Source organism: Labrus mixtus, chromosome 10, assembly GCF_963584025.1.
Source record: "Labrus mixtus chromosome 10, fLabMix1.1, whole genome shotgun sequence".
Classification (NCBI taxonomy): Eukaryota; Metazoa; Chordata; class Actinopteri; order Labriformes; family Labridae; genus Labrus; species Labrus mixtus.
In genome coordinates this window covers 26,563,564-26,586,302 of record NC_083621.1, presented here as the reverse complement: position 1 = coordinate 26,586,302, position 22,739 = coordinate 26,563,564, and the positions used below count along the sequence as shown (strand labels likewise).

Below are 22,739 nucleotides of genomic sequence, written 5' to 3'. Positions count from 1 at the left end.
AGATTTACTTTGACTTTTTCAGACTACATAGGAGAGATTTGTTGTAAAAAAAGAACTAAGTAACTTTTACTTAAAGTACATTTTAAACAAGCTACTTTTTTCTTTTACTTGAGTACGTTTTTAAACGGATAATGTTACTTGTACTTAAGTAAAATGTCATCAAAGTAATAGTACTTTTACTTGAGTGGAATATTTTGGTATTATTTCCACCTCTGTGTAAAACTAAATTCACATAATTATGTCTGACATTCATTTAAAAAACCATACAGATCTTAAAAACAGATTTACACAATTACATAGCGACAATAATTATTTTAGATTTCCAGTCTTGTGTCTCACAACTCCCTAAATCCATTCTCAACCACATCACTACTTTGTGCAATCCCAAAGTCTTTCCCTGAGTATGAAAAATTAAAAAATGTCAGACTCAAGTGTGTCTAGAACTGTCTGAAATATTCATTCGCAGTCTGTAAAATCATAAAACATGACACCACAAGTGAGGTTAGAGACAACTGCAGTGAACCCGAGAATGGCACAGATAGCATTAGCAGCTAGCACTACTTCAAAAGTATACTAACCCCAAAATGCCCCAGCTGAGTGCAATACAAGAAGCCATGAGAATGGTGCTGTATGAAATATTGATCTGTATGCATGACACCGATCTGGAAGTACAACACAGTTAACAGCTTTTAGGTGGAGAAAACATCATTCTTAAGACTTCATATGAGCCATGCAGTGTATCACTAGCCATGACATGCCTGGTGTGATTGTATGGCAGGCAAACACAGTTTGTAATTCCATATTTCAGAATCAGAGAAGAATCATTGATTTTTAATTTAGCCCCTCAGCTCTACTCATAAGCAAACCTTAAATCTGTGCTTAATTAGTGATAAATCATTGATGAATTGAACCATATAGATTTTGGCGTTTTACAATTTTGCACCACTTTGCATTGTCTTTTAATAAATGTATTTGTATACTTTTTTATAATAAGATACTTGCCTTTGAGACTTTTGAAATAGTTTGTTTGCAGCTTGCATCTCTATTCTTATACTCATCTGTACATTAACAAAAGACAAAAAAGAAATGGTGTGTTCGTTGTGTGCAACGTAGGCGTGTATAGAGACAGCAGAGGACTGCGGTGTCTTATCTTTGTTAACTGTATTCCTCTCTGGAGAAACAAAGGGAGCAGAGGGCAACTGCAGTCTGATGTGGGGCATCTGTTCCCACATTTGTTCAGCTTCTCCTGTTGTGTGTGTGCGGTTTTTAAAAAAAGAGAGAGAGAGAGAGAGAGAGAAAGAGAGACAGACGGAGCCGCGCGGAAAAGAAAGGAAAGCGTTAGCATGGGTGTGCGTTGTGATCAGTGTGATAGGTGCGTTCGGTGGAGTGGAACGGCAAGGTGTTGTTGCACTAGAGGGCATGTGCCGACTTGTCATTGGTGTGTGTTAATTCTGACCCGGGGCGGTGGCTGCACTCACCTCATTGACCGCAAGATGGCCGCCGGTCGAGTCTGCAGGTGGTGTTGAAGACACATCTCTTTTCTCTTATTCTCTCTCTCTGTCTTTTGCGCACGCTTTGCATCTTTATCTCGCTCCTCCATCTATTATATGTCCCGGTCGGAATACCAAGCAACCTCTCACCCTTCCTGCTTTCCATATTCACAGTCATTTCCTCTTGTGCACGTTGAATATACGTATATACCTATATATATATATATATATATATATATACATAATATACGTATTTCTGAATGCTCTGCTTTCCATACCGTAATCTCAGCGGGTTCATTACATGCATAATCTACTCTATAATAAGAGTCTAGTTGGCCCCGGTTGTCTGGTTAAGATAGGATGGGAGATGTGTTAATTAGACTCATTTTCAGCACCAGCTAGTAAAGAGCAGGACCCCTTCACAGACGACCTGCTTCTCCTTGAGAAGAGCCACAGCCTTTCTGATCAAAGTTTCACATGGAAATCCACCAGGGGATGCGGAGGTGAACCGAAGTGGTACCAGTGGACTTCTTTAAGTCACGAGCGGCGGTGGTAGATGTAATGGGAGTAGGAATTATTGACTGGAGCGGCGTGGTATGGAAATAGTGTCTCTGGTGTGCCATCATGGAGACGGAGAGCTTATAGTACCCTGATTTATGACTGCTATGGAAAATTGAGTGCTTCATAAAGATTTGCCGCTGGCTGAGATGGAGCAATCAGTGAAGTGATCTGACTTTGGTGGATTACAGTTACAGCGAGTCGTAAAGTCAGTTACAATGCCTTGACATTGTCTGTTGGACAAAGCATGTGAAAGGAGTTGGAGTCTGACTCTGGCCCTCTGTCAAGGTCATATGGATTAGAAATGATTGGGTTTCCAATACTCTTCTGGGGAGTTCTGCATGATGAATCATCACTTCATTCCAAATCGACACCAATTAAGAAGGGTTTGTTTATAGCGCTGTGGGACATGCTGTGGATGTTCGCTTGGAACAAGCATTTTCTCCCCCTTTCTCTTTTCACAAGAAACACTGTGGCTTTTGCGGGGATTATGATAATGTGTGTTGGTGTTTTTGTATCTGTGCATGCTTCTGTGTGCACTGTGGGATTTGTATTTGTTTCAGGCCTCTGGATCCACATTCTCGTGCACATGTGCTTGTTGTGTGTGAGGACATGTTGGCACGTGTGTCCACCATGATGTCACTCAGTGTTTACTGTGTAGCACCGCTCTTGTTTGTGCCAGTGGCTTCATGTCTATAAGGCATGCTATATGAAAAGTGAGGTTGTGGAGCCTAGTGCTGGAGCCAGTGAATTCATTTGCATTCATTCCACCGCCTGTCTCTCCTCAGAGCCCATTCTAATTACCAGCAGCTCAGGTCTGCTACAACACTGCGCATACTCTCTGCCTCTCTCAGCCAGTGAAAAAAATGGGCTGCTGGTGGTGCATTCTTGTAGCTTTGATACTACACTCTCTTTAGCCTGCCAGGAATCTCTTCATGTTGGTTTGTTTGCTGTCAAATTCAGGCACTTTCTCCTGTTTTAGTGCAGTCTGAGGAAATCTAGTGTATGCATGTGTGTGCAAGCGAAATTCTTCCATACTCTGCGTGTACTCGTTGTGATTGTTTTGGGACGGAGGGAGATGGTGTTTGTGTTCATATAGGTGTGTGAGAGAGTGAGAGAGTAGGAGAAGGAGAATCATGAGGCTTGTTAAAGAGGAATGTAAGCACTAATCACCGTAATGGCCATCGTGGTGTTTCACTTCTTGAGTCTCAAACACCTTGTCACGCCCTCTTCCTGGTGATGCAAATTACTGCAAGGGCTATAACTCACATGACATCGCACCAATACTGAGCATGCTCAGAAGCCCTTATAGATACTCATGTGCATACTTATGCATGCATGCACACCCATGGACATATGACATGCACCATTGCGCGCACATACGTACACACAAACACCTGCACAGCTCCATGGCAGGTGGCAGTGACGGGGCACCCTGCAGCTGAGACAAGGTCAGGAAGATCAGGACACTACTGTGCTCTCAGGAGAGATGAGCTGAGCTCAGCTAGCTGCTAGAACACTACAGGCTATATCCAGAAAAAAAAACTGGCCTCAACAGCAATGCAGCCAACATTCATTGAGATCGGAAAAAAAAAGTTTGGTCTGGTTGTTAATTTGTGCATAACATCGGCTGACTAATTACAAGTTTTAAACAGATCATTTAAATAGCGCAGGACCGAAGGAGGTTGCTCTTGTGAAAATGTAATTTGAGCGCGGGCCCCTGCAGTGAAGTGTTTGAGTGATGGTAAGCCTCTTGCTGTAGAGCACAGGCGCTGCACTCAGGAGGCTTCGTGTTGTCTCCAGGGAAATGCAACTTTCAGAATCACCTGCAGCCTAAACATGATTGTGAAGCTGCTCCAGAGTTGTTTTTGAAGATGGGGTACAAAACAAGCAATTACACAAATATGCACACAAATATACACCTTCATGTACATGCATACAACGCACGTAGTCGTACCAATACACACGCATGGCTGCACTCACAGTGAGTGAGTCCTCCGGTAGGAAAAAGGCTGTATGATGCATGGCTGCTAATTATCAGGCTGTGTATGAAAATCGACTGGCTTCTGTATGAGAGGGGGGGGGGGGGAAGCTTGGTTTCTTCATTTGTATTTTCTTGCTTTAATTGGACAGCATGATTGTGTCACTTTGTTAAATGGAGATCCCACCGTTTATCCTCTGTGTCTGCAGAGATGAATCAATGGCTGTTTTTATTCTAATTGTAGTCTCAGAGTCCACTGTCATCAATGTAATTATCAGTGTTTCAGCCGCCATTGCTGCTGTTTGCACCATCTTTGTTATCACTGTTATTACCGATTCTATCGCCATTATCTTCATTATTTTCATCACCACGAACGCAGCCACTATCAGCAACATCAGCTTCATCCACGTCATCATGTTCCCCATGATCATTAGGAATATGAGTCCTTCTTATCATACACTATCGTTCTTATCGATATTACCATCCTTCACACCGACTTCATCAGCAGGCCGACCAATGAAAGGAGTCACATTGGAAGTTTTTAATGAGATAATGTCTTATCTCTGGTCAGGAGACGTTAAGACAAAGACGCATTATTAGAAAGAGTCAGATGGTCAGCTAGGCCAGGGTCCCATCTCATTACCACCAAAAGAAGAAGAACAAAAAGCAGTGAGCTCTAATTTCAGTTGTCTGACCTTTTTATGGGGTTAATTATTTATTTCATCGAACGCACAGCAGTGGAATAAACTTTGTGGCAATTTTATGCAAGTCAATTAAGAAGCGAGATAGATGAAAAGCCATCCTAGGGGAAATTATTAGGCTTTTATTTTTAGAGTGGGGTGGATGATGTTTTTTTTTTTTTTTCTTTCTGAGATTGGTCCAACAATTGTGTTAAATGTTCTCTAAAACGATCGTATTCCTCTGTTCGACAGGCAGGTTTGATATTGTTGAGGTCAGGCTCTATGGATTTTATACGCCTTCCCTGTAATAAGTGAAATTAACTCGGCACTGGAGCGCTGCATGGGCACAATAATGTAGAGAGGGAGCGAGAGAGGCAGGGGGTGTGAGCAAACACGAAGACTGAAGGAGAGGATGAAACCTGGTTAAATATTAGACTTTAAAGTTATTGTGGCTCATGTTTTTGTCCTCTACACTGCAAACCTGTCGGCCTCTTATAATCAAAAAAGCTATACATTTTCTGTGTGTTGCTTCCACCATCACCACTCAGGGGTTGTATGGAAACGATCGGCAAGTGAAGGAGGGATGTATCTTATGAAAACGTCCGGTCCTCTTCAGCATTATGAATAATCAGACTCTCCTGTTTTACATATCGAAATAAGAAAAAATGCAATTTCATCACCCTAATATCCCAAACACCTTGCTTATTACGACTTATATAAGAAAATGATGAATATATATGCAGCTACTCTGTTATTTTGTGTAAAGAGCTGCCTAAAAAAACTGTTATTAAAGCGACTGAATGAGTGAACAAAGGAGCCGGCGTCTGATTTTGATGAGAGAATAAAGCTGTGAGACAGAGGCTGGACTATTATCATCTGCATACAACTAAAGGCACCTTTATTAAAAAGAAACACACACACACAAAAAAGCTATTATTTTGATGTCACAATGACATTTTCGATATAACTTTGTGAAATAAAATATCATTATAGGACAAAGAAGTTAGACCGTACCTTTTTCTTCCACAACTTCCCTCCTCACAGACAGAAATGTCATTTTTAGGGCTTTCACACTTCAAGGGCTGTTTTTTAGTGTCACATCTTACCTCAGGAGACCGAAGTCATCTCTTTGACTTAGTCATTTTTGGACGCTACATACAAAGATGGCGGCCCCCTTGAAAAACAGGGCTCAGTTGACCACAAGTGAAGCATTAGCTCTTGTCTTTGATTCTTCTGGTAAGCTAGCTCATATTTCTTCCAACTTCTATACAGTAAATGTACTTTCTCTGAAAACCTTAAAATATGACTCAGGCAATTATGCTATGAGGCTCACTATGTAAAAACAGCAATTTACTCTTGTTTGACCCTCTTCCCACTAAATAATTTCCCCACAGTCCCTTACTTCATAGGAATAGTAAAAAAAATCAAAATGCCTTGGTTTTTTTTTTTTCTGAACATCATCACACTTTAATTTTCTCCACCCAATTAACAAAAGCACCATGTACAGGTAGAGCCGAACATCTGCCACTCTCATCCAAACTGAGCGTGGAACATTCAAACGACGAGCATGAAGAGTCTTCATAAACATTATTGCGTGGGGATTATTTTGCACACATGATTCATTTTTTCAACACTGTTAAACATGAATGTTAATATCCCTAACGAAGACACTTCCACTGTCATGTGAGCTAAGTCATTACAAACACCACCCTAACTGTGTGAGCTGGTGTTTGTACCTGAGTCATATATTACTCTGCTCGACTCTCATTACATTAGTATCAGTCGACTTTGAATCCCCAAATTGTCATAAATACGTAATCTGTTTGCTATTTCATTTCCATCTCACCTACAGTAATGCATTTTTAATACCTAGCCCAAATACCTGTTACCTGTTACATTTGCAGTAAATCCCCCCAGATCTCCCTTCTGCTGGCTTTAAAAGGCTTTTCCTCATATCTTGCTTATGTAACCAAAAGCTGAGGATTCTAGGAAAATATCTCATAAGCGACTTTCAAAAGTGTCTGGAGGGCTGAGTCTCAGAGGAACCCCAGGGAGGAGGATGCTCCACACTGTCACGACTGTCATCTAGAGCTGTACGGGCCCCACCCATGGCTTCTATCAGCTCCCCACAGACTTGATTTAATGTTTTTGTACTCATGGCAATACACTGCTTGACCTTTGCCCTACAACTCCAGGCATATTTAGGTTACATCTCCTATGTAACAGTTCATCACAGCTTGCGTGTTTCATTTGACTTTGTGCGATGGAGGAAGAGGGGAAGAACGACTTAGCGACTGTCTCTCTGCCATTTGTGCGTTTGTGAGAGAACAGAGGAACTGAATCCGTTTGTGGATCTTTTGTGAGCGGAGACCCAAAGCTGCCTTAGCTAAGCCTTTTAAAGCACCATCTGGCAGCCCGGGCCCCTGTGTCACCCTACTCACCAAGATTACATTCTCCTCTGGCCCTCCATCCCTGTCCTTTCTCCTCGCGCCATGCTTTTCACTCACAACCAAACACAAACAGCAGGTGACTCTGTCCAGACCGTGTACCCAGAGCTTTAGAAATCCTGCTTCCCCTGAAAGTTTAAATTATGAATGAAATAAATGTCATCTGAGACTAAAGAGATAGAAGTTAATTGGATTTTTTTTAAATTTTGGTTTCGAAACAATTGCAAGGCATTTGAGGTTAAAAGCATTTTCATTTTCTTCAACTTGAACACAAAGTTGGAAATGTACAGAGACCAGTTTGAATCTAAACTAAGTATTGGTGCTTCAGAATTTCACCTCCACATGTTGATATCGCCATAATGAAGAATGACTGGAACATTTTCTTGTTGCTTGTTTTGGATAATTTTAACCTGAACACATACAGATCAGTTTACTCATCCACTCTGGTTTAACATGGATGATGTGCCACTGATCCAGGACGTAGACCTGGAGCCTCAGTTACAAACTAGGGCATGATGTTTGAAAGTCTTTGGTATTTAGCAGGCAGACAAAGTCTAACTAAGACTCGAGCAAAGAACGGCATTTTCAAAAGTATTGATCCGGGGCTTTTTTTGAGCTTCAAGAAAAACACGAGCATCTCTCTACATTTATTATCTTTGACTCTCCAAATGTTGTGGGAAATTATGGAAACAAATCAATTGGGAATTAATTGTTAGAGCAGAGATTATTAATTTGGTTTTCACTAAAAGTGCTTTATCAATGAATAGCTAACTGATAGAAAACACTAAATTAGCAAATCACCCCCAATGGAAAGTAATTTATTTTCACATATAGAACAAATTATATTTCAAGAGAATGTTCTTTTTTCACTACATGTTTTTTTTTTCTTCAAACTATTGGTAAATGGTAAATGGACTTGAGCTTATATAGCGCTATTCTAGTCTTCTGACTACTCAAAGCACTTTTACACTGCAGGTCACACCTACACATTCACACACTGATGGTAGAGGCTGCTGTGTAGCATCATCCATCAGAAGTAACGAATCCCATTCATACGCAATTGGGGGTTAAGTGTCTTGCCCAAAGACACATCGGACATGTTGCTGCAGGAGCAGGGGATTGAACCCTTAACCGTCCGATGAGAGGCGACGACTCTTCCACTGAGCCACAGCCACCCAACTATTGAATTTGATACAAGGAAATCATGCTGACCTTAGCTCAATGGTGATACACGATATATATCTCAATATATTTTTCTGTATATGTCAGTTCTATGTTTAATCCACATGGGCCACATGCCAAATGTCACACAGGCACATTTAGGGTGCATTTGGTCTGTTTGAAACGAACTCTGGTGCGCTTTGTCGGGTAGTTTGTTTGGTTTGGAGGTGGTGTGAACGCTCAAACGAAATCTGGTGTGGCTCAAAGAACCGAACGCTGGTCAGCTTGAAACCATGGGTCTCAGTTCGGCTCCAAGTGCACCAGAGTTCGATTCTCAGTCGTTGAGAAAGTGATCAGGACCAAACAAAGGAAGTGAACCAAAATGCAATGCATTGTGGGCTGAATTTAGCCGTCTGTTAACGTGTCAAATGGATTTACTGAGAGTGGCTAATGTTAGCATTGCTAACAACACCAGCCTTCAGTCCTGGTGGTTACACATCGCTCCAGTTGATATGCCAGTTTAACCTGACTCTGACTATTTATTCATTTATCTCCATTTTATAGATCAAAATACTGCCAAACTGCGCCTCACTACGGGATGCCATTCTTCCACGGTCTTGTTGACCTTTCAGGTGATAGTGCAGCATTAGGCTGAGCTACATCCCCAACCAGTGACGTGTGGCTACAGTACAAAATTCTCCTTCAATACTTTTTTTTACTTTTGTGTTTCTTTCTCAGATGACTCATTTTAAGCACAATTCTAAATCAGTCAGCAGCGAATCATAAACAATGGTGTATCGACTTTAACCAAAGGCTCCCAGTATGTCTTGACTAACAGTGCTTGTCACATTTAGAGCGAGCTTGTATAAAAAAAGAGTTTGCTACCTAGCTGATTGTTTTGATTCGGGGACACGCCTGTGGCTGACAGGTGACATTGTGATGTCTAAGAGCATTTGTCAGCTTTGAATAAATCAAAACTCTGCTTTGGCAGAAACAGTTACAGTGGTTTTACAATTTCCGACTCCCTCGTGCTGTTCTCCAGTCCAAGACAAGTCTGAAGTCAACAAAGTCACATTCAAGTCAAGTCTCAAGCTGATTCAAGTGCATCAAGCACAACCTGAGTGCTCATTGCCAACTCATTGCCCAGCTCTGGAAATGTACCGCCTGTGATGTTCTTTTTTAGAAAAGCCTTTTTTTGTGACAAATGTTTAAAACATCTACCTCCAAAAGAAAAAGAAAAAAGAAAAACCTTGAAGCGAGGGATTTCTGGCTGCACTCAAAGTTCTCCCAGTTACTGATGAATCAGAAAGGCTGCTAAAAACTGAAGCACCACTTTAAAGCTCCTGCTGCATTACAATGACACACTATGCAGAGCTGTTCCAAAAGTGTTCTGTCACTTTTCCCTAAGCATGTAATTTTTAATACTCAGAGGTGGTTCAGACTAAAATAACTTCCATTTCCCACATCCATTAGATGAGACTAAACAGCACCTCCAGGTGATGACACAAATACATTTCCTGTCATTTTAGCAGGTCTCTTATAGAGGCTGTTTATGCGCGGTCTGATTAGCTGGAGGAATAGCCATGTGATTTAGTGTGGTGAGAAGAAGCAGGATGGGTTTTATAGGACAATGCAATAGGATATATTTACTCAGGAGACTTCAGTTATTAAGGTTCGTGCAGGCGCTGTGCATTGCAGGATATGAGACATGCAGAGTTTGAAAAGACTGCAGAGTTCAGCTGTTGTTATTAAAAAAAAAAAAAAAAACATACCAAACATGCCAGAAATATCTCATTTAATGTGTGAGCTTGTAGTGTGCATCATAGCAGATGGCCCGGAGCGATAAACAACAATGGAGCAAGGAAGTGTAGTGAGAGACCCCTGCATGTTTGTTTAAAACTATGAGACTAACGTTTGTGAGTAATGGCCTGCCATGAGTAAAGACGAGATCATTTCATTTTGTCAGTATGCAGAAAATGGAGACAAATATTTGATTCACAGGGTTTGGACAATTCAGCCATGTTGGAACATCAGTAACCAGCAGCAACACGTTTTGGACGATGAAGACCTTCATTTGTTGAAACCATTTTTTCAGTCATTTTGGAAACACTAGTATCAAATGTGCAGATTTAAATCCACACAAAAAAGCAAAGGAAGCATCATAAGTGCTACTATTATAATGTTCAAAAAGGCTATTTCAGTTGGACAGATTGCATCATGGAGAAATGACTGTGGAAATGTTTATAGACCGTTGACTGCCCTGCCATTGCATTCCTACAACACTGCTACGATATTTATCTTGTAAATGTGGATTTGGAACGAGTGAGAGTCGTAAAACCTGATGTGCTGTGTGTTTGTCCATGAACATAGGTGTGAACGACAGTGTGTGTTGTCTTACATGTCCGTTCAAAAGGTTAATTTAGTGAAAGGAGATCAGAGCAGAATGACTTTATCATTGCCTCAAATTTCAGTGCATGTGCCCAGATTTAGTATTATGGCAATGTCGACAATAACACATTTCATAACTGTTTCCCTGCAATATTTGAAGAAAATGTTTCCTCAATTCTAGACATAATGGTAGCTGACAAGCAGATTTGAGCAACATGCAGGTTTTTTATGTTAGCAATAGAAACTGTAGAGAACCAGGATTATTTCATTATTTTTCTTTTCTCAGTTATCATCTGCCAGGAATCATAACATATCTTCTCTGGTGTTGTTCCTGTATTACTTACAGTTGAATAGGGAGGTCCGTGGTATTCTCCCAGGTGGGTTTCATTCCCAGATACTAAATTATTGCTGACGTTTTGGCAGCAAATTGAGGGAGAATACTTTCTGTCTACCAGATTCTGGACTCCTTTGTCCCTTACTTTGAGTTTGAGACTAGTGTTACATTTGTTGTCAATACAGCTGGACAGAATTGGTCTTCTGGGACGAGGGATTTGCCATGTTCGTAGAACCATGCTGCAGCCATATGGCTTGGGCTGTCCCTATAAACCCTGATAACTAATAATGTCCCAGGGTGCCCGGTGTGACTACATACTAACACATACAAACAGGTGCGTGCTCGTTGATGCCCATGCCAAACGACCTCATCTTCAGTCGTCTGCACAGACACACATTCACACATTGAACAAACATATGCGGGCATTTTTCATTTGGCAAAACTGTAATTAGCCGCCCGCTTCTGAAAGACGGAGCAGAAAGAGAGAGAGAAAGCAGCAGGAGGGAAGAACTGGGGAGAGGGAGGGTTATGGTGAAAGAGAATGATAAATGATGGATGGAGAGAGACCCCGGGGTTAGCAGTGTGAGGGAGTTACAGCTGGCTAGCTCATTCCGTGGAGCTAGAGATCTCATAATAAACATCACATGGGTAGTTTGGGCTGCCGGGTGCAGATTAAGCCAGAGCTGTTAGCTCTTTAAAGACTGCTCAATGTTGCAGGCAGCCAAGGACCTATTTATAGGCTGGCTGGAAGTGTATCAAAGCAGGTAGGAAGGGAAGATGCTGGACAGGCACAGTATTCAAGCTGATTTATGTCCCTCAATCAGTGTAATAACAATAAACTGTCAACTAACACACCACTTTTATTTGTAATTTATGGCACTGCGCTCCTAATAAACCTTTCTTTATTTCTCCCCTGTCCCTCCCTCCTCCTCCTCCGCCTCTCTCTCTGTCCCTCTCTCTCTCTGTGTCTCTCTGCACAGAGCTGCCCAGCAGTCCAGGTGGTCAGTTCACATTTCGCCCGCTGCCCCCGCCGCCCCCGCCGCCCCATGCCTGCACTTGTGCCCGCCCGGCGCCCTACACTCAAGTCAGCCTGCAGAGAAAGACCATGCCAACGCGGTGCCAGTCCAGTCAGGGCAGCCAGGGGGCAGACACCAGCTCGAGCACAGACCAGGCACAGCTTCACAACAGCTGGGTGCTCAACAGCAACATTCCCCTAGAGACCAGGTAAGAGAATACAGCAAATGACCGCCAGATGCGTTCTTTAACGTTGTCATGATACTGTTTTTAATGTTGTTTTTTTTAACAAAGAATTGAGATGATTTAAAGAGTTTGAAAGTAACGGAGGGCTTCTTTCCAAAATGCTTTCACTCTGTAGCAGCAATAATGTCATTTTGCAACGAAACCCTTCAAATGAAAAATATCTTCTAGGCAAATTGCCCTGCTTCAGCGCAGTGTCATTTTCTTTAATCTCACAAATGAGGATCGTTGGATTAAAGTGAGAGTGTGAGTTGGCAGACTCTCGTAATTTCTTAGAGAAATCAGAGTCAAATGATTAAGAATGAATGTTGGACTAAAGGATTTGGACATGTTTTGCACGTGTAGAAAGGAGTAAGTGGAACACCAGGCAGGCCTCTGGGGTATTATTACAGGACTTTGCAAACCATCAAAGTCAGAACGAATCTCTCGGGTTTTTTTCAAGTTCTTTTCATTCTCTTACCCCCCACTGATGACAGATTTACCAGAGGACCAGCATGTGAGTTTGTAACAGCTAATAACCCTGGAATTCAGTTTCAAGAGAAATTACTCTCTTCAGGAACACATTGTTATTCAATCTCCAAGCGTACCGCCTGACATAAAAATACTGCCAAATGCTTAAAGCCGCTGGAATTTCATCCCATCAAACAGAATGCAGCATTTCCTTCCCGCAGAAGTAATAATTGATCAGAGAATTATTTAGGAGATACTCATTTGTGAGGCTGCAATAAGAAGCAGCAAGGTGCATAAGAACGTCTGCATGTTTAATGAGAGCTGTGTGCGGCAGCTGAATTCTGGTATCATGAGTGAGGGTGAGATTGGCAGGCTGCCCCGACAGAAGAAGATGCTTTAATAAGTTATGCATTAGGCCATAATTAGATCTTACCTCATTTAAAAGAGAGGAAGAATAAAATTAGATCCAGTGACTATTTAAATTAATCATGGAGCAGACATGAAACTTAATGTAAAAGACTTGTCAGAAGTGCGTCGTAATTACATTACTCACGTGTGTGTTTGCTTTCAGTGGCAATCCAACATAAACACAATTCACACATCTTTTCTGGTCTCAGATCATTCAAAGAATATTTGCTGAACATAAAGAACTCGCTCCCAAAGAGAGATGTGATTATAAAACTCAATTTCCGCAGTGGCTCCGTATATTGGATGGGGGCCTTTTTTGTAGTAATACATTTTTGCATTTGGGAGTTTATAGTCAAATAAGTTTCATTTGATAGGGCGCTATTAGTTCTGAACCATAAAATGTAATTATATTCATAGTCAATAGAATAGTATCCCTTCGTAACATAATTCAGATATTATTGGCTCTTTTCTATCTAGCTTACGGTGGGTTTGAGGACAAAAAAATGACTTCACTGCTTAACAGATTTCGCTTGGATTTAATATTCCAGCGCTCTCCTCTCTCTTCTCTTCACTTTCTCAGACACACTTCTAATCCAAAGATTTCATTTTTTAGCTCTTACACCGATGCAGCTGCTATCAGCCCAATCTAAGGCATGAGATTAAAGATTTATCAAGTATTTACAAACTTGACATGAGGGCTCACGCCAGCAGAATTCTAATTAAGGCTGTGACCTTAATAAAAATGAGTAGGGCAAAAAAAAAAAGAAGGATATCTGTTGTTGTCAGGTACACTTCAGCTTTCCGGGATGTGTATTTGATGAATCTGTATTGAAATGTATTGATGTTGTGACAGCAGAGATTAAGATTGTTTGAAGTGTGCATAGATTTCCTTTTCAGCTGCATATCCGTTATGTTTCTGGAGAGGGCCGGCCTGTGTAAGTGGCAGGATACAGATATGGATATTCAATATATCTGACCGGAGCTCACACTGGGTGTGTTAAGAGGCATAACAAATGTTGGCACTGTAAGAAATTGACTGGTGCCCTGCCTTATTTCCTCCCTCTTATCGCTGAGAACTGAGACTACTCTTACACTGTGCATGTACAACTACACACCAAACTCAACTTGTACACACACGCACACACACACACATACCTGTACATGCATCACAAAGGGCTCCACCTACACAGCTACACGCTTGTACCCAGGTAGAGACAGCCTTTGGGTGCTATAGTCTCCGACCTCCTGGAGAGTGGGAACTCTCATTTTCTTCTTGTCTCGGGGGAAATCTGCCCTCTGATATGAATTCAGAGCTTCCTGGGCGTCGCCCCTGGATATTGTCTGTGATGATCAAAGGCAGGGAGCCAGGACGAACACTGGAGCCTTTTTTAAAAGCACCTCAAAAGGAGACAAGAGTTCCATACGCTTTGACAAATGCAATTTCTTCAGATGGATTCTGATCCCTTTTGCTCTAATCCACCTTCTGCAGAGAAATAAATGCACCACAGCGGGCACGACCTGTGTACTGGCCTCAAAAATGTGAAAACACTCACCCTGTTTGACATCTCTTTGTGTATGCTTGTCCTGTGAGGGCATCTGAGCGCAGAGTTATGTTTCTATATGTGTGTGTCGGTGTGTGTGTGTGTTTGCCCCAAGTTTATTATCTGGCCTCACAGAGTTGAACTACCATTGACCCTTAGGTGTGTGCTTGTTCCATGTGCATCCTCCTGTGTCCCCCCCCCCCCGTCTGACTCACAGCCTTCAGCAGACGCTGGATGCGGAGAGGAGAGGAGGCAAACAGGGAGAGATGGATGTCATCTGTCTTTCATGTTAAACACAGCCACAGGGCCACATCATAGACAGATGGAGAGCTGGAGGAACACACTGAAACAAATACGGGGTGGGGGGGTGGGGGTCAAGTAAATAAAGTAACTAAAACACACAGAAAGCAAAAAAAACATCTATCTTACCCCAAATGAGGTCTATAGTTGACTTCATATAAAAGAATGATTAGAAAAAAAAATGCCGTCAGTGTGCTGAGATTTTCTTTGTACATCAAAATTGTTGTTTCTTTCTTATTCCATTTCCCAATTTTAATTCAATTTCAGTCTTTTTGTGTTGCTCTTAAGCCTGCTTTGCCTAATGTAAAGCACATTAAATTGCCTCTTTGTTTAAAAAGTCCTATAGAAAAACACTTGCCTTGTCTAACCTTGAAATAATTCCATCCGTTCCCTTATATGCAAATCACGACGTTCCAAGAATTTTCATGTCATTTGCATGACAAAAGTGCCACCGCCTGCTTTCCCCTCTCGTACATCATAGAACCAAAAACTTACTTAGCAGAAGAATTTTTGAAACTCCCAGCCCAATGGCACAATTTAGCTCTTCTTTTAAGGCAACATCCATCTTCACGGCTGCATATGAGGCTAAATGACTTGAGAAGATGGATGTGTTTTTGCCGTGTATGAGGGTAAATGGATGAGGAACAAGGCGGGTGCAGTCTGGTGTCCTAAGACAGTGTCAGTCTGCTGTCTGGCCCCGCTTTAATGGCCTGTCCTCTGAGGGCTCTTCAGAGACCGCCTTCCAACCAGCAGTCTGTGACCTCACCACCTCCGTGCTCGGACAGAATAACACTCTGGCAAGCCGCATGTCTGTCTCCACATATCGCACTCACTGCCGGTATTAACCCTCAGAGAGCGTGTGGTAACCTGGGGCAATCATTGCTGCCGGAGAACTCCAGGAGCTCCAGGATATTTTTTTGTTATAGAAAATGCATACACACTGCAGAGAGAGAGAAAACAGTGATTCATCCCTGTTTTTTTTTGGTTTTTTTTTTACCTCAGATGTTTTTTTTGCCCAGTAAAAACCATTCTTTGTTTGCCTGCACCAGCATCCTTTGTTCACTTTCTGATGGAAGTCAATACGGCCGGAACAAGCCTGCAACGGCCTCTAATTGCCTTCCCAGATTCACTTTTTCAAATTGCATAATTTCCAAGCCCCCACATCTCTGCTTCCTCATCTGACACCCTCCAACCGCCTCCATTATCCAAACACAGTATAGATGAAATGCTACCTCCATTAATTGCCCCTCAGCTGAGTCTCCTATCATCATCCACCATCTACGTTCTCTTTTTTTTTTTATAATGAAAATGAACCTCATCTTGGTTTAACTAATACACCCCGTATAACTTAAGTAGTCGCTTTGATGAGTCAAAAAAAAGGGAATAGGTAAGTCATTGATCTTTGGCTGCCAGGCTTTTTCATTCTCTTTCATATCAGTGCTGCTCTGCATTACAGTCCCTGCTCATAATGTTGCACCAGAGAAGCACTTTGTCAAATTTGGGCTCCCTCACTGCTGAAGGACTCGGAATAGAAAAGAGTTTCGCTTTATATTCCGTGGCCAATGCAGTATCTTCAGCGTGCTGTGGGTGTATCACGCAGCAGTTTGTTTCCTATTGTTTAACTGGTTGTAGTTTACTAAATGGGAATAATATCTGTGTCTTACATTTGTCCAGAGTTTTCTCATAAAGTTGGGAATTTATAGAGGAGCATAATATAAATCCAAGAGGAATCGTAGCTCTCGGGGACTTTCTTTGCCTACTTTCTTTCTTGATTTGAGCTTTTAGATGAATCTTTCATGATGCATTACTTGCACGTTTTCAAGACCACTTAAATTAAAAGCAGACAAATGTAGACAAACATGTGGGATATTAAAGGTTTAACTGAATTACTTAGTTCTTGACAGCACTGAGAGCTTTTAGGACTGTTGAGGTTTAGGAGGACTGTATCGTTATAAATTGGCAAAGTGGAACAGCCTGTCCTGTGTGTGATATCTGAATCATGAGCCAGACTTTGTGCTTCATTAAAAAAACAAAAAAAAACAGGAGTGGGGTCTCCTCTAAAATCCCCCACCTAGGGGGCCCTTTAAATGAGTTTCAGTCAGGCGTACTTCAGAGTGAGACTGAATTCCACTGAGTGCAGATTTGCATAAATAGAATCAGAATAAGGTAGCAGATACCTTGGAAAAGATGATGTGTGTGCAAGCTAAGCTAATTGGCGAAGATAGTTCTAGATAGTCCTGGACGGTAACTTTGAATGTTGTTTAAATTCAAGCTAAAACCTGCTTTATAACGACACAAAAACAGTAGTCCCAGAGTGGCAGGTGGTTTGTGGAGTGGCTCCCGTAGACCGAGGACAGCAATTAGCTGTTCTTTTGAGAAACCCAAAACAGTAAATGTCTTATCATGACCAAGGATTTCTCCATCTGCCCAAAATGCTCTGCACAGGACTGAATATAGATACTTAACATTTAAAAGGTCAGGGGTGGGGTCACATTTTCTAGGCTTTACCAAACACTAAAGATAAAAAGGAAGAAAGGAATGGATTGAACAGTGTGTTTATCTGCTTTGAGATCAGCTGCAATCACTAGCATGTCTCTCTGACTAGCTCAATACACATAATAGTAATCGAGTCAGATTCCCAAGGCCAAGTGCATCAATACCTAGTTTGTGTGGGTAAGCTTGATTGCGTAAGAAAAAAAAAAACATTTGTGTCCAATTGTACTTCAAAGCTCCTAATCAGAAACTGTGTGTGTCCCGCTCTTTACTGGATTGGGGGAAGTATACGACCAGAAAGCCCAGATGTATCTACCAAAAACATAATCACACATTAAAAATGAAAACATTTGAACAAGAAGGTTCAACAGCCTGATAACTTTAGCATTGTTTCTTATAGAGGCCTACAGTACTGATAGGACAATGTAGCTCTAAACCACAACAAAAGAAACATGCTTCTCTTTTCATTTTGAAGACTTTATGTCGTCTGATGTAACAGATACCTGATTTGAAAGGGAGTCAGCTGAGGACAGTCAGTGGGATACTTAAGCCTATATGTTAGCTTAATTAGCTCGCTTGTTACAGCTAATAGCCTACAACCAGCTAGTAACAGTTGGCATTTCAGCAGCCACAATCAAATGTGGATGACTCAAAATGAGAGTTCTGCTTTTTTCTTCTAAATCATAAATGAATTGTTTCATCAATCACTTAGGACTGCAGTGGTAAATCATCCACATTGTAAGGTATTTAACATACAAAAGATTAACAGAGGTAGGAACAGTAGCTCAGGGTCGGCGGCTAACTTATGTGCGAGAGTTTGAAATGTCATCTTTGTGTTTCTCCCACAGACACTTCCTGTTCAAGCAGGGCTCTGGTTCATCAGCTCTCCTGTCTGGGGCCGGGCAGGGTTACCCCCTGACGTCTGGGACTGTGTACTCCCCTCCACCCCGGCCTCTTCCTCGCAGCAGCGTGACCAGACCACTGTTTACCTTCAACAAGCCTCACCGCTGCTGCAACTGGAAGTGTACAGCCCTGTCGGCGTCGCTGCTTACGCTCACCCTCGCCCTGTTGCTCACATACGTCATTGGTGAGTTACAGAATTCACAAGAACTTCCCTGACCACATGTTTGTCATGTGTAGCTCCATTGTTGCTTTTTTTAGGTGCTGATTTTATTTAAAGAATCAAGATTTTCTAAAAAGTTGAAAGATGGGCTAGGGAATTGGGAGGCTTGACGAGAGACTGCCTAATTAATTAAAAAAAAGAATCAATAAAAAATATAGACCGGCAAAACCGAGCAGTGTGTTTTACACACACAAAATGTTGTTGGCATCAAAGGGAGACAAATAAAAGAAGGGAAAGAGGAAAGAGAAGGTCATATATTCTAAATGTGACCCTTTAATTGTAAGTAATTATAATACTAAAACCACCACATTAACTTGTTCCCCTTTTCTGTCTCTAACACACACACACAAGTATACAAACACAATCTATTCCCTTTACACCTCTCAGTGTGATTTAAATGTTTTAACATCTAAGATTGTTTACGCTTATGGACTTTAGGCAGGGTTGGTAATTTTGGAAAACTAGCATGATTTTGAAAGTAGTATTCCCTCAGTGCTACGTCTGCACCCAAGCCCCTCCCCTCTGTGCTCCCTCTAAAGCCACGCCCCTCACTTACATGCACAAGTACTGTTGGTCCAGAAGTGGAGCTCAGCTCATACTGTGTGGGCTCGTGCATGCATGGGGTAGAGAACGAGCAGGGAGACAGGGAGGCGTGATTGGTTCATAAAAATGGCGGCTCGTGCAGACATTGGTCGAAGTTTTTCCAGGCTTACAACTGCTACAGATGACGGATTTTTTTCAGTCCTTGTTCAGAGCGAATGAGTTATTAATTTCTGTCAGGACCTAAAGACAATTTCAACCAAAATCTTAAAAAGTGGATCTGGAGAATATTACCAAACCTGCCTTTAAATATTTGTGCTTTAAAAAAAAAAAAAAAAAAGTTTGTTTAAAATTATATTAGTAGCAGTTTTGGATCTGAATACTTTCATCTGCACTTTGACAACTCCTGATGAATCTATAATATTTCTGACATTGTGTGTAGATCAATGACAGTTTTCATGATTGATAATTAACAGACTATTAAACAAAAAAAAAAATAAAGAAAGTTATTAAAGTCATTTTTCCATTTGATAGAGGATCAGCTTTTCAAAGTTACAAACACATTCATGTATTGATCCGTATGATTGCACCGATGTCCCTGTTCCTTCTCAACCTTGGCCCGTCGCTCATCCTCAATACATCGTCTCCTCTCCGCTGCCCCAAAGTGCAGATATCACAACCCTGCAGCCAGCCGGTTCATTTCCCTCCCGTGGTGGTGCTCAAGGTCACGCGGGAGCAGGCGGGGGGGTTCACATTATTCACACACACTCACACACACGCACACACACACACACACACACACACACATCACAGACAGACATCACACACACACGCACGCACACACGCACGCACGCACACACACACACACACACACACACACACACATCACAGACAGACATCACACACACACACACACACGCACACACACACACACACACACACACACACACACACACATCACAGACAGACATCACACACACAGTGGTGAATCCATGCAGATTAATCCCCAGGCTGAACCATGCTATTCCATTAATGTCCCGGCCTCGGTAATTAGTGCATTAGTGAGGAGTGTGAGTGATGACTCGGAGACGACATCACCTTTTAATTGGTGTCATGCTCCAGTCCTGCTTGGCAATGATCGATCTGTATGTTGACATCACCATGGCAACTCTACCAAGACTTATGGGATGTAGGCATAGATGATATGTTAGCCTGTAAATCAAAAATATTCTAATAGTGAGATTAAAGCGGTCATGGACTTAATGTCTTTGTCTAGGGGGAGAGGTTGAGACACAGGCCACGAGATGATTAGGTTCCCTCATTACATAATGATTCAGTCATTTTTATGAATTCATTAACAGCCATGCACAAAAAAAAGGGTTCTCCTCCAGTAGTTTGGCACGGTTTCATCTTCATCAAATAATATCCATGTTTACTTTCGCTGTATTTACAGATTTTGACTCTGTGTCTCATTAGAATAGGTTCTTATTGAAGATTAATTATTATTATCATAGGAATTATAATAAGAAACAGAATAAATAATATCCAGTGTTTAATATATGATAATGAATGATCCTTAATTCCAAATATAATCAGCTCCTTCAGGGGATTCTACTGTGCCCGGGCGGTTGTGCATATTTATTGTTATTGTCTTATTGAAGAGGCTTCTTTGTGGATATTTTTGAATGGATTGTGACTTTCTTTTTCTTTTCTTGTATCCATTACACAAGTCAATAACGTGATTAGTAAGGAAAAATTTGTTTTCAAGTGAAAACTCCTAACGCTCAGGCTAAACTAATTATTGTCTGATATCTTGTGAATGAAAGGATTATGGGTAAATCAAGTTAATTATGAAAAGATAAAAAATGATAAAATAGTCCTAATTTGCAGCCTTATGTATTTGCATTAATAGTTTTTTTTTAACCTGCAGTAGGTGACTACTGTGTGTGTTGCATGTCAGCATGATTCTGCAGACACAGCCAACTTCACCAACACGTCTGCGTGTTAGAAAAAAAACCCAAAAACATATTCCTTTATGGTCGTGCCAAGCTGGAGTCCAACATTTCACATAGCTGGAGATGCTTCCCCCTCTTGGTGAAAGCCATTTTTAACACAGCTGTTGTTTTTGGCTGAATCTTCATCTTTACTCGTGATGCTGCAGCCATAACTGTACACTTCCTGCTGCAGTCGACCAAGGAGCAGGACGTTACTGAGCTGGAAAACTGATCTCACATGCTAAGTGGAGGCACAGATTGACCAGGAGTGAACCAGCAGATCCTGATGTAGCTCCTAATATCTGAAACGGATCATTTGTAGCGAATCCTCTTACCCCGACAGTTTGGACAAAATGTTCAATATCCACCTTAAATGACTGTCAGGCTTTAAAGCGCTTTGTGAGTTATAAGACTTGTTTATTGATTTTGGAGGGGAAATAAGTCACCCAGCAAATAATGAGGCAATAATATTAAGTCTCAAATTAAGGTTTCAAATTAGCACAACAATAGGACGATGCATGATTGCAGAGATAATGCTGTGCCTAAGTGATTGCTGCGTATGCCCCCTGTTGTTATTAGCTAAGGCAGGCCTCCTCTCTGTCTTTACTGCCCTCTTTCCTCTCCTCCCGCACCCCCCGGTGTTTCAGGGGCTGCGAATAGCTTTGTTAATTTGTTTATCTCCCAACGTACCCCTCCCTCATGCAGTCGTAGCTTGTTATTAAGCACAACACGGCCATCAGATATGAGCAGCAGGCATTATGATAGCGAATGGGGCATTTAAGGAGAGATAGAGGACAGATTAAGATTGCATCGGTAATCTTGAAGAATATTGCTTCTGACAACACTACCAGTAACTCATTTTCTATTCTAAGCCTCGTTTAGGTTCTGCCTCCATAAAACCCTACCTGCTATTGTTCTATCATGCTGTCAGAAAAAGGCTAATTAGAGTGTTTTCTGCATTAATGAACGTCTTGCTGATTTAAACAGTTACAACCCTCGGCTGTTGAATCCAATCTGAGAAGAGGGCGCGATGTGTCGGTTTCTGAAAGATAATCATCTCTATGGCAACAGGAAGATGCTTTTGACGCAAGTGAAATGAGCAAGTCAGCGGCACCCTGCAATCAAATGATCACCTCCAAATCACATTTCAGGCACACACAGCAACACACACGGTGTAGACGTAAAGCTAGGATTCTCTGTATCTGCAGCGTGAGCCGCTTCAGGGGACCTGGCGGTTCCACGAAGAACCAAATGAGTCATTAGTGGCTTTAAGTTCATTATTTTCACACAGGCTTCCTTCAGTAAATCTGCTTTCACCGTTTGATGGCAATTCAGAAGCATCTGCCTCTGAAATTAGCCATAATTCACAGGGGTCAGACTCAGTACAGTCTCCAATTGAACCCAAACAAAGACAGATGGCGTCTCTGGCTACTGATTATTATTATCTATAAATCTGCAGAGGAAGCTCTTGTTTTTTGGTTTTCTAATGATCATGATGCCTTCATATCATTTTTGTTAAAGACATTCAGTTAGCAATACCCAAAGACAAAAGAATATCTATTACATAAGAAGCAACGAATAATAGACGTTTGAG

The 22,739-nt window shown here is 41.6% G+C and overlaps 1 protein-coding gene across 2 annotated transcripts in view; it reads left to right on the top strand.

Annotated features, from left to right (window-relative positions):
- Positions 1-22,739, top strand: part of tenm1 (teneurin transmembrane protein 1) — a 168,695-nt gene that overhangs the window by 40,282 nt on the left and 105,674 nt on the right. For both annotated transcript variants that reach the window (XM_061048927.1, XM_061048928.1), the window contains exons 4-5: positions 12,020-12,263; positions 18,337-18,575. In XM_061048927.1, coding sequence (XP_060904910.1) covers positions 12,020-12,263; positions 18,337-18,575 — 483 coding nt within the window. The remainder of the gene's footprint in view (positions 1-12,019; positions 12,264-18,336; positions 18,576-22,739) is intronic.